The following is a 13,719-nucleotide window of genomic DNA, read 5'->3' as shown; positions in this document are numbered from 1 at the left end:
CCTCTTTGCGATTTCTCGTACGTGCTAGACGTCGTAATCGTCGAGGGTACCATAACGGTAGAATAAGAAGGTTCTAAACATAAAACTCAAGCCGTATTATTCATCATGTTATTTTACCTCCAGACAGATAAGAAACATATATCGATATTTCTTGGCAAACCTCCTGGCGAGAAGTAATTATCTCTTAAAATTTACGAGACTCTAACCGTCCGGTTTATCAATCGCACTCAATTTCCAAAAGGTGTGCAGCAGTTATTTGATTATACACACTATAAAAAGCAATGCAATTTTCTTAACTCGTATAAAGGAAGATGTCGCAGCATTCTTGTATAGCTTTATTCCACAAACAAAAACTCGACAAAGAACGGATTACATTAATAAGCACAGATTTCCATCTGTTTCACTGTATATATTTCTTTCAAGAAAAAAAAACCTAAGGCAACTATTTATGCGAAACTCAACGAATCAGTATGCGGACCAATGGTACAATGTGTCAGGAAATTTTCTCTTAATGGGCAAAGTAATTAGATTCATCAAGAGATGTCTTCTGATAAGTCCTTTTTCTGATAAGTAATTATCTGTTAAAACTTTATGAGAAGTCTAAGCTGATCTGGCTTTTTATCTGTCAAGAAATAGACCGCGAGTATTGTTTGAAGGATAGAAGACCATACACAATACCGATTCATTTTGTGTCGTTGAACCTGGCATGACTTCTCTTAAAAATTTTATGGTTCTGTAACGGCACAGGTAGGGGACTGAGATTCATCTCGACAAGATAGTTACACAGTTCAATAACGGAAAAATAATTTTCTGGATTTTTTACCAAAACGAGTTTGTACGCTAAACAATATTTAAATTTCATGCGGCATTATTTCCTACTTATTTTACGTGGCGTGCTGTATGGGACATTGCAAAATGCGACCCGACCTCAATTTAAACCAGTCTAGTATACATGATCAGGATCTGCAAGGCTACTTGCCTTATTTCAATGTTTTTATTTTCATACGTTACAAAGCGTAGAGCTTCTACTACAAATTCAAAAGCTCTAAGAATTGCGTAAAATATGAGAAAATAACGTATTTTACTCTTAACAGCAACCTAGTAACACGTCGATGAAATTTAAAAATAAAAGTAAATATAAAATACTTTTGTTGGCTGAGTACTAAAGCAAGCATGTAAAGGTTCTTGGCAAAACTAGAATACTAGGAGGTACGTAAAAATTGTAGTAATGAAATGCCTTTTGTTCAAAGGCGCAAAGATCGATTTTGATGCTTAGAATATAGGTATGTTTTTCGGATATTTTCAAAGAGATTAGCCCGACTAGGGTCCCTTTAGATCTTGGCAGGATGAAAGCTTCACGAGCAACTTTAAGGATTTAAAAAATGCGTTCTGACTCGAACATTACAACATTCCAGTGTGGCACTCACTGAACATCATTGTTTATGCCTGTTTCTGGCTTGTAATTGAGCGTTAAATTGAATCATATTTTTGAATATTGCGCCTCAGCGTGTTGCGTGTGGTGCCGCCTTCTAAAAACTATCAGATAGTATATCGCGAGGTCGAGCATTCCCGTTATTTATTCTTAGTTTTACTCCCTGTCGAAAATATATGATTCAAAAGTGCCTTTGCTCTTCTCTGATTATCTAACAATTTCTATATGACTCAGTTGCATCGTCCGTACAAGGCTATTAAATCCATAATTATTTGTTTCCAATTACCTGGCACTATGACACTGTCGTACCACATACTAAAAACGTTTTTAAAACGGCTCTGCAAATAGAGGCTTCTTTTGCGTCTGCTATGTTTTTCGGATCTTGATCCGAGACTACGATCAACAGGCATGAGTAGTGAATTAAACTTATGGCGTCAATTATTTGTCGATTAAACATTTACCAAAAGAAAACTAAATAACTTTTTCAAAACTGAAATTGACAATTTTTGACAAAGAGATTCTCAAAAATGCTTATTTTTGTTTGCTTCCCATTAGTTTTTTTGGTTTTCGCCTACTAACTACTTAGGTGCCCACGGAAAGTATAGATCTTCGGGAAAATTGATTTGTACAAGATTTACCTTTGTCGGTATTTATTAAATACTGCTGTGCTCATGGCTGACATGATTTAAATTGACACTAAAGGTCACCAGTAACCTACTCTTCATTTTATATACAATACATACGACACATTTTGTTACAGTGGTTGTATTAATGCATGTTTCGAGCTTGACGACATCACGACGGCGTGCTATATGGTACAACACAATTCATAATTAGGCGGCTCATATCGATATAGTTGCCAGTTCCAACTCCTTAGGGTCATTTGCTTTAATATTTAGAATATCGTGTTCAATTATTCGCTCTAACCCTAATAATTTAGTTATCTTTTCTTCAGTTAAGATCATCAACACGTGATTCATAGTCTTGTTTTAAGCACCCTATCGAGCCCTTACTTAGAGTTTCATGTTCCGATGGTCGCACTAGCTAATATTGTTGATTTATCGATCCAACGTTTAATGGCGCAAAACACAGAAGTTAAACCCTAAACATCTACGTAAGCTGTTTTTCTTACTGTATTTCTTAACATTAACTCTCTTGACAATCCTTTAGAGATTTTTTTTTCACAAACACACAGCGATTCATTATATAGACGGGCTTATGAGTTTTATTTGATTAGTGACTTGGACTTACGAAAACGTATTCAAAATGTATTTGAGCAACATTAAGGGACGCTATTACTCTCTATTAAAAAAAAAAAGCAGATGTTTTTCCGAATTAGCTCTTTGGCCACTATTCACATGTGAACCGATTGCTATAATCTAATGATCTGATACATTTTTGGTACATTATTAATAATTCTTTAAAGGTTATAAACTATGAAGCTTTTATCTTCAAATTACTCAAAGCTCAGAAAAATACCTCAAATGTTAGTGTCTTAAAAGTTTTTCTAGAGATTTCTCGGAAATAATTGCAGCTTACTTATTGTTAATGGATAGAATACGTACTGACTTTTTATCCATCTTGGAATAGATATAACAGGTAAACATTTCAGTATGTAGTGCTGTTATCATGACCAATTGGTCCACCATTATCATAAACATAACTTTTTTGCTGAAAATGGTGAACTAGATACAACAGGCCACCATTTTGATCCGTTAGTAACATATGGGAAGAGTGAATAGTGAGGACACTTCAAGATATTTATGGTCAAGCGTTTGCCAAGCAAACCTCTTAATACGGTTAAAAAATACTACCTTTAAGAAGATATATGTGCATAGAGAATTTTTGCTTGAAGACTGGAGGTATATCCGGCGAGATTGGTTTCAGGGCATGTTTCCATAGTCTACAAAGAAGATCTGTGCCAAAATGTCGAAGATATATATATATTTTTGGTTGATGAATGACGGGGTGTTTGTCGTAACCAGCATACGTCCATCCGCTACTTTTGGTGTCAGACGAAGGTCAATGTTTTTAGTCCGAAATAACAAATCCTCATCGTAAACAATAATACATCGTTTTTATAAAAGACGAAGAATTAGCTATGATCGAACTTGGACGCTGGAACACTTATTAAAATTGAAAATTTCATTTTTCGCCTGAAATCGACCATCTATGCTATTGGCTATTTTCGTGGGACTTCAAAAAATGTTGAGGAAGATATTAATGGTACTGCAAACCGGAATATTTTCAAAATGGGTTCAAGTTTAAAAGATTCACAATTTATCAAAATGGCTTAAAATGCGATTTTTAATACACCTAGAATTCTGATACAGGAATTGACGGCCTTTTATAGAGAAGGAGATAATTTGGCAATTGGATCATCGATATACACTCCAACGGTTTTTGAGACATTTTTGAGTCCTTTTAAATTTTTAAATTTTTTGACCGTTTTGAGTCCTTTTAGAACGTTTGGGCTGCTATAGGCCTAAGATTTGACGGTATACTAGAGGGACACCATAACGATTTTAAACCTACAAGTATCTCTTAATGTACGGTCACTATTAAAAAGTTAGTTGAGTATTGAAACATATTCTGAAAAAGGCTAGTAAGTAATTTAAACTTTGTATTGAAGCTGAAATCACGATGTATAGTGTTTATCAATAATAAACATGACCGTCAATAAGGCCACTTCTGGCACATACAAAATTTGGCTTGAAATATCTGCTTTTTTTTGCTTAGATACAGTATTTGGTGCAAAAAATATGAAAAATTCTCAATTTAGACACTCTACCACGTAATATGTATATATAATATTTTTTACCATTTCGTCGCTTTTCCTCACTTTCTATTTTGATCAGATTTCATTGTTACTTTGCCTTTGTACCCAAATAATTTTTCCCTGCGTTTCCGAATTACACGATTATCCTTTCTTCACCCTTTGTACATCTTACCAGTAACCATTATTTTACGAAATTTCTGATGATAATTTCGCCACTCCTTTTATTTTTAGCTAGTTTGCTTGAAACGCAGGTGAAATAAATAAAACTGATAAATTCGGTAAGCTATTGCCAATAACAACGTTCCACTGATTAAATGGAAAAAGCGCAGGTTGCTGTGAAACATACGCAATTGCAATGCAACCCATGTTTATAAGAGAAGCAGTAAGCGCTGAGTCACATGCCTTACCTGCAAATGGTAAGCTTGAAACTCTTCAGGCATATTGCAAGTCATGCTTGCGTATTTATTTATAGGTTTTACTTATTTTTCATATCCCTTTGAAGACCACCGGCGAACCTTTCTAGCTTTGATATATGGCCTTGCTTCATGGGTCACAAGAGGCTATCAGCAGAAAAGACCCTATTTCACTACAAGACGAGATTACATATATCTACTATGCCTTCTTAGATAGTTTGTTCGCTATTCCTCTGCTTTTAGAAGTGGTAAAACCTAGCGGAGTTTACTTCGAAAACCAACTTCGTGTCAGTTCAGTAAAGTATACTTACCTTTTTGAGCCAAATCAAAAGGACGATTCGTACCGAACAATATTTTATGCAACATACTTTCTCAAAAAACAATTCTCAAAAAATCAGAAATAATTTAATAATATTTTTTTTTTGGATAGTTAAGATGCTAGCTTTCCTACCGAGATCACATGAGTATATCTAGGGGTATAGTATCTATTACACTGTTACGCTTTGATGTACAGTATGTACATATTTCAGTTGGTTCATGAAAAATCGGAATGCCGTATATCTTGGGGATGCATGGGGATGGGAAGCATGGGGATTTGAGAGATCCAGTACCATCCATGCGTCGCTTAACATAGCTTTCGGCTCGGAACACCCACCGTCTATCTCCGTGGGGTTGCCCTCTTGAAAGCGGGTATTTAGAAGCAGTCCTCCTTTTTTAAACCTCATCGGCACGAATCTTGTCAGACTCACAATTATGCCGAGCTCTGTCAAGATAGTCACTAAAAGTTTCAGAATTGTTGTATGGATTCTTTTCTCTGCCAGGAACCTTACAATGACAAGTTCGTATGCGCGCAAGAAGAGTTGCCGCGCTGATTTAGTGCATCCATGATATCGACAATCGGAGCTTTGCATGATCACGTCGCAATACTCATACTGCTTATCTGGTAAGACACCAAGGATTCCTTAAAATTATTAATCTCGAAATTAATAGAACGGCTAGCAGTTTATGATATATGCACAAACTCCCCTCCGAAATTGGCAGATCTGAACCCCCCTCATCTTTAGGTAAGACTAAGTATGAGTTCTGACTACCTACTAAAAGGGCACACTTCGAAAACGCTCATTAAACCGCGCCGTTAGGATAACAGCTTTTTTAGGTGCTCGTTTCCTATCTAATCCGGACATACCCCTTATTGAAGTCCAGACCTAGAAGAGCATGGATGATATCCGTCGTTATCGGAGAATCAACCTCGATGATGTTTCTCTCCTCATTAACAGTATGCTCAGACTGCCCAGATCACAGACAAATCTCCTAGTGCCTAAATGTTCGATTTAAACATAGTTCGTTTAGGCTTGATCGGGCACAAGGTTGAGGTGTGCCGGGACTGGCACTCAGTTTCACAACGTAGGTGTAGTTCGTTTGGCCGTTCGAGATACGAGGCAGGTGCCATTCCGTAATGTAAGTCCGCAAGGAGCCGCACTCATTCCTTGTCCACTTGGTAAAGCAACAAAGTTTGACAACAGTGAATGCTTGTGATTTCCAGGATGACGAGGCTGTATAGGGTGTTGCCCGGTTTATTGGGCATCCTGAAATCTTTATAAACAACGAGGGTAAACAATAGCTACAAGGAATCTAGTGCCTATAGCAACTTCTCGATGAGGATGAACTTAGCCTCCCACGTACATACGTAGATGCCTAAATGGCCGATATTGGGTTTGCTTAAAACAATTACGATACGGGTTCGACCACGAGTGCGTGAAACTCATTCATGGCAGTCGTAGGAAACTGAGGCTCCTCCGATCAAAGGTTTTACGTCGTTTCTTCTTAATTTGGATTCTCGGTTCTATTTGCATAGTTTTTTTTGTTTCTTTTATGGAATTTATAGCTAACTGAAGTCATCTAGCTTGGAACATTTTCTGTCCCTCAGACTGTTGACAAAGATTTTTCTTATTGCTACATAGTTTAAGTGTAGCTTTCACATTGGAGTCGTTTAAAGTTTTAAAAAGTAAATATAAGAAACGAAAACGTATATGAAAATATGTGGTACAGTTTTGCGGAGCATCTTAACTTGAATTTTTAATAATTAGTCATATTGTTAAAAATCTTCAAATCAATTTTTCAGGGAATTTGTTTAATGCAAATTACGAGTAATGAGTAAGCTTCGCTATTGGGGACTGTCCTCTCCTACTCTCGAATTAAATTTTTTCGTCCTTTCCAGAATGGCTCCGATAGCGGCTTGGCCCTCTCCACTGGCGGTGCAATCAAGATAAAGAGCGCGCGTAATTGTCAGGAATGCAGGTAGACAACCAGGCAAAGCATTACGATCGTATTGAAGAGCGACGATAATGCTACCGTAACTTAATCCAAACAGTGTTATTTCACTTTTTTCTATTTTTTTTATCCTAGAAATTATTGGCGTTTTTCTTTATATTTTCTTATCCAAATACCTTCCTAAGCCAGCACTACAACTTTATGGAAGCAATGTGCTCCCCTGATCAAGAACCCAGCTCTGCTTCTATTTTGCCAAGTAGACAACAGGCCCCACAACTGCAACGACAGGTATTCGATTCCCATTGCCCTGAAGTCACAACCCAGATCTGGACAACCGCATCTCCCACGAAGCCGGAAAAAAATATTCGAATATACTGGACTCGGGAGCGTATCTCTGTTCTTGTTCTGACCGCACTCGGGTGTATAGTACAGTGTGCCTCTTACTCCGTTCTACAGCCGTTCTATCCGCAGGTGGCGAGGCAAAAGGGCAACGATGCCACAGAAATCGGTATCGTGTTTTCCACGTTTCCTCTTATCGGATTCATGTCGAGTCCTTTGGCCGGAAAATTGGTAAGCATTTGACATGTACTACACAAAAATTTAGTGCGTATTGTATATATTTGCATTTAATGCGCCGTTGTTTAATTGTTTAAGTATATGCTATAAGTTCAAATATTACGATTCTCTATCGGCAAGCACATCGGATTTGATGTTCACATCGTTTCAATATTTATACGTTATACCAAAGAAACAGGATCTACAACGAGTATACGATATAATGTGTATCTTTGTGTTCCTTTGCTTGCGCAATTCGCAACTGGAAAAACCCTATCAAAGGATAACTCAATCAAGGGACACATTAAACCTCTATGATATATATCTAAAGAACTTCTATAGCAGTTTTCCAGATGCTAGGATACCCCTAACTATATGATGAGATTATCCTTTGCAATCACATACATCTATAAATTGGTGTGATTAGGTTTTTAATAAGATCAATACAATCCTTTACTGTGAAACTACTAGTGAACATTTGCGATGTGAACTGTTGCAATTTAAAACAATTTTATAAATGTGTCTGATGAATGCAAATATCTGTGCTATAGTAGACGAAAAAAAATCATAAAACCGATCAACCATTGAAAAGAAGCTGCTGTTGTTTATAATACAGAAACTAGAAAAAACGCATGTGTGTAGCAATGGTAGAAGGATTAAATCCGCCTACCTTTTTATAAATTTTTAAAAGGTCTTGGCGCTTTTCTTTTTCTTTAGAAACTATGTCTGAAACCCATCCTGTTTGAAAGATTACTTAGTTTCAAGCGAGCGTATTTTCACTCTAATATTCTAAATTGTTTCTTGACTAATTTGACGTTGTCAGGAGTTCGAATATCCGATGTATATTACGAGTTTATCCCACATTTAACAGAAATGGTAACACGACTATTCAGCGTGTGCACAATGAGCAAAACGTGAATACCTATAAAATATTTTTGGCAAAAACCATCATCTGAAATAAACAAAACAGTTTAACATTCACGCGTCAATATCCATTATGAATGAGAACGAAAACAGTTTTCGAATGCATAGCATAGATCCTATAGTTACGCCAAGACACCTAAAATGAGCTAAAATATTAATTAAGAGATCTATCAAATGTGATTAGTCCCAGACCCTTTTTTATCAAGAAAAAGTGCCATAATATATAAACGGCAACGTTGTTTAGAAATCATGGCAGTGAATAGGACACGAATAAAATTACTTCTTGAAATTCAGCATTCTAAAAACGCTTCCATATAATTGTTTATATTTCTCATATAAGAAGTCTTATTCTCATAAGACTCACGTAAAAATAAATTTATATGAGCACAACTAAGCTAACTGCTAAAGCTTGCTTATGCATAAGTAATCATTTGACAATATTCAGCAGAAATAATCTATGATAGACAATTACGTATACGAACTGTGGCAATCAGTGATGCAGGTTTATTACTATAGGATGGGTATTATTATGTAAGTTCACGCTTGCGGTTTCCGCGATGCTGTAGTGATGACATATTTACGGACCAAACCGACCCCTTGAAGTGGTCGGATCGGGCTGATTTTTTGTGGGCCATTAGAGTTACTTCTAGAAAAAGCTTCGCCTAACATAAAGTCGATCAGATGAATGCTTTTTTCATAAGGGGAGTGTTGTTTTTGGATTCTGTGGAGCGTAATCATAATTTAGATAAATTGTCTTTTGCAATTTTGCAAGATTTGCTTTTTATAGGGTTTTCTCACATACATCCATAAGGGAGATGTGGGGCCCGCGGTAAGCTAACTTTTGGTAAGGTTTTTGTTTAAAAGTCTTTTCTTTTAAATAGTAGCCGAAAATTTACATGGTGGTCTATGTAAGAAGAGGGTCGTACTTGATACTAATTGAAAGTTTTGAAGAAGAAGACCTGAAGCAAAATGCAATGTACGTTTTTTTAGATATTATATGTAATTATTTCTCAGAGAACAAATTCGTAAGCCTTAGTGACCTCCTAAGAACAGAATCAATAGGTTAGCCGGCTTTACCAGCGGCAACATTTAAAGCCATGAGGCCGACTTTGTTCTCATATGTCCCTATTTAGGTGGGTCCTGAAAACAGAGTCAATCAACACTAAAGGAAACTCGTAATCAGGTTACAGAACTGTATCGACTTATCATAAACGAAACAATTAGCTGAGCTCCTGGCAACCCTATTCAAACGGGCTACAAAAGGCTAACGCTTAGACGAAGTAGAGTAATTGCAACGGGATAATTGTTAATGCATACTCAACTTATAGTTTTTCGTTAGCCTAGATGAGTGAATAAAAAAACAGGCGCGAAGCGAAGTTGGCAGGTCCGTTTAGTAATACGTAACAGTTAACTACCTTCAATCGTACACGTTCAACAACACGATTTGTATAAAAATACACAAAGACAAAATGTGAGTAGCGTATGAAAAGATCGACGACGAATGCTCATTCAAATACTATCTGGGTTGTAGGCTTAATTCATTAACCAACAAGTGTCAGGGAGGCGCATAGCGAAGCTGATACTAGTATATTATATTTAACTCAACATGAGCCATTTGCAGCAAATAAACAGAACATTTAGAATTAACTTTTGCACTATCAGGCTGCCAATATTTTTGGTGTCAAATTTAGCAGATCCAGATCTTTAGCGATTTTTGTATCTAAAATTACTGCAGTGAATAAATTCGCAAAGAATACTTTGCTGGAATTAGGCAGGCCTACGGAGTAAATTGTAAAGTAATTGATAGAACCTCTATTTATTCACACTAATGAAGAAGGGTATATATAATAAACATACTAGATACTAAGACAATTGTAATCATCAATCGAATAAGTTTACAAATATTATGTGAGGGGAATTTAACTTTATTTTAACATAGGTATTATATAGGGTATAGGGATAGATGGCTTCGATATTTATTACTTCATTTTCAATAATTTGACCCACAATACAATCGTGCAAGGTACGCCTGGTCTCTAACGTCTACCCAGCCCTAAAATGACCTTTTACACTGAGAAAACTGATTCACTTGTTTGTAAATATTACTAAAATCTTGCTGCCACGAACACTATTTACACAGGCTTGAACGGCATGTATGATAATTAGAGACCTCAGAATTTGTTACTTTACCGGTTTGAAGATTTAGAACAGCTTTCTAGACATGAGCCTTTCATAATGACTGCCGTGTGATGTGGTTGGCCACTTCTGCCTGGATTAGAAAGAGCGTAGATTTGGCGATGCAAATCACGTTGAGAGAGACAATGATCCTGCTTTCAAACCAAAAACCTATATAAATCATCATGTACCACAAGTTATTGCTAGCAAAAAAAATTATGGCAAACCTAGAAAACTTTGCATGGCTTAAAGCATTACTGAGCGTATTATTATAAGCTTCTTCAAATTAAAAAAAAATCTTCAAGTACAACATACTACTGGAATTAATTCACTAAGTCACCCATCGACTTCTGAGGAATTTCTTTCGACGGAAAAGGACCTCGGAATACAGCCCCATATTCGCTGTTTGGGGCAGACTGGCATACAAAAGCCCTCTGCACAGTGGTGGCCTTACAAAGAATACGACAATTGATGTCTTCAATCTGTTTATAGACAATGATGGGTTAATCAGGATGAGATGCTATTTTCAGTTCATGGAAATTCCCGTTCGAAATTCGTTATTTTACTTCGGTTATTTATCTATCCACCTACACGATCGATAACCACGGATCTCCAATGAACGTTAAATATGAAGGTGGAGGCAGTGTAAAACTTCAAACAGTATTTTTTCAAGTCTCCTTTTTGTTTGTTTGATTGATTATACGAAAAAATATGAGTTGACTCAAATGTAAGCCCAGGCTTAGAAAAAGCTGTTGGTAGTAAAAAAACTATTTTCATTGGTTTTTGTGCGTAATCGCTGATCAAAGAGCGTTGGCTAAACAGATCAATGGATGACATACGAACTCCTATATGTCTCTTGCTTGCAATGTTTGTCTTCGCGAATATTCCTTTAGAACCCTCTGTGAGTAAGAGGCCCGCTAATCTAACTGAATTATGGAAGCAGACCGAAATATTCTCTAAAGCTTCTAGAATCATGAAACAGAAGAGTATCCTTTTTATGGCAATTAAACACTTTGAAGGAGACACGGCACGGCAACATTGTTGGAATAAAAAACCATAGCTATTATCAAAGTCAACCCAAGATTAGGTAAGGAAGTTAAGAACGGACACAGAATAGAGCCGGGACGTGGCGAATAGAACTTATACTAGATTTCTACACATAAGTAATAATAGCTCTACTGATCGAGCAGACAAACTACTGAGCACGCTTCTTTAATGCCGTTACGTATGTCATTATTAGCGTTTAGGATGTAACTCAAATAAATATTGAACGTCCTGTGAGAAGTTTTAGCAGCTCCGCGAATAACTAACTGCTTCTTACGCGACCGAAAAATTTAGTAGAGAAATTGAAGTAAACTGTACCTCTTTTTTGCGTGATAATTAGAATCGAATTTATTTTGTCTTAGTTCTCAATACATCAAGAGAAAGAATATTGTATACTGCGTATAAAACAACACCGTGAAATTTTTCTTTATTGGTACGTCGGAGGAGAGTTGTTACTTTTTGTGGGTACATCCCTCTGGTTCACTACTAACGACTGCGCACACATTCACACAGAACAGAGTAAAGAAGTCTGTGTGACGTTTTTCATCTATATGTTTCTTCTCTGCCTTGCAGTCACCAGTTATTGAAGAGTCCTGATACAACTATACATAGACACATAAAGAATATTTTAGGCATAATATTAATAACAAGTGAGAATGTAAGAATTTTGGGTTAATAATGTTAGCTTACCGGCCATTTATTACTTCTCTGATTGTTTCCTACATAATTAAATTAATTATAAGGGTTGTATTTTCCTTATTATATTTTATCATCCATTTAAAGAGTGGACTCTTTTTGATTTAAATATTCTATTAGAATATTTCTTTTTAAATTTAGCTAAATTAACATTGCATAGAACATTAACCTGCATTAACAGATTCACCTGAAGCTCGACAGTTATTATGTTCTCATACTTCTTTTTCATAAGCCGTTTGCAAGATGAATGCTAATACCACATATATACTCCTGATTCCAGTTGACCATGCAATATTTAATGTCACGATGAAAGAGTATTGCTAGAAAAGAAGGCCGCAAGGTTTGTTTAGCTCTAGGCGTTCGTTGTGATAGTTCGAGAAACATTTCAAGTTGCACTCTTAGTGCCTTTTCAGTCTTATTCATCATTGCTTCTTGATCCTTACAAATCACTATCAACTAATGTGAAGTTAGAAGTAATTGACTTTCGCTATCTTAAGTTCCTCAAACAACTCACAGACTGGTGCTACGGCAATCGAAAGCCCGCAGTCGGTTTATTCGATGACAACACCAGACCTCATTGCTACGTCTCAACTACTTTCTAAATTGAGCAAAAGAATATCTAACGTGGGCCTCAATTCTCTTATTCTCCCAACTTAAGTCCGTAAGTGTATATGGGGTTTTCCATACCCCAAAAGAAGACAACTGGTAGGCAAACATATTCCACTCATACCTCAAGAAGTCATAGACAGAGAAGTTACATATGGGGGCGCGGATGGTAATTTTGTAGCTATCCAAAAGCAACAAGAGCGCTAAAACAAATGAGTAAAAAATAAAGGAGAACACCTTTAACACATATTAATCACCATTCTAACCCAGCTAGATCAAAAGTTTCAATTTCAAAACCCGCTGGATTCGCTGTGTAACAGTCCAATAACACGCCCTGCATATGACCTTAGCAGATTTTTTAGATTTTTCATTCTAAACCCTAGCATAATCTTAAACAAAAAAAGCATTAATCCTAGTTGACATTAACAGTAGCGTTTTTAGATTAGTGAATCTGAATAGATCCTCAGAAGTTTCAAATTTGCCCTATACAACGATTTCTCGTAAACACCTTTTCATGTTCGGATAAAACTTTCAACTTCAAAATATTAACATCGGAAAACGAAAAACAGCCAGAGAACTGCTGTGGTGAGTATGAGTTTATTTCACTGTCTTGAGCATACGTTAATACAAAGTGTTAACTATTTCGCCAAAAAGTATCGTACATATTGTGGTAGGACTATAACCGTTTTGTACACACGGCAAACTAACGATTCTATAAATTCAAGAAGGTACAATAATATTAAATTCTCATAAGAGCAAAGAATGATAATCGGATCTACACTTCTACCTACTGACATATCATGCCTCTGATTTTTCTAAGAATG

The 13,719-nt window shown here is 36.3% G+C and overlaps 1 protein-coding gene across 2 annotated transcripts in view; it reads left to right on the top strand.

Annotated features, from left to right (window-relative positions):
• Positions 1-6,906: 6,906 nt before the first annotated feature.
• The window catches only part of LOC111248459 (MFS-type transporter SLC18B1-like), an 18,311-nt gene continuing 11,498 nt past the window's right edge, over positions 6,907-13,719 (top strand). Inside the window, exon 1 of one of the 2 annotated variants that reach the window (XM_086984406.1) lies at positions 6,907-7,465. In XM_086984406.1, coding sequence (XP_086840532.1) covers positions 7,097-7,465 — 369 coding nt within the window. In that variant the 5' untranslated portion in view covers positions 6,907-7,096. The remainder of the gene's footprint in view (positions 7,466-13,719) is intronic. The other variant, XM_086984407.1, reaches the window with a different exon arrangement.

Source organism: Varroa destructor, unplaced genomic scaffold, assembly GCF_002443255.2.
Source record: "Varroa destructor unplaced genomic scaffold, Vdes_3.0 BEIS01000003.1, whole genome shotgun sequence".
In the NCBI taxonomy this organism is placed as follows: domain Eukaryota; kingdom Metazoa; phylum Arthropoda; class Arachnida; order Mesostigmata; family Varroidae; genus Varroa; species Varroa destructor.
Note: the sequence above shows the minus strand (reverse complement) of the source record. Positions and strands in the feature narration are given on the sequence as shown.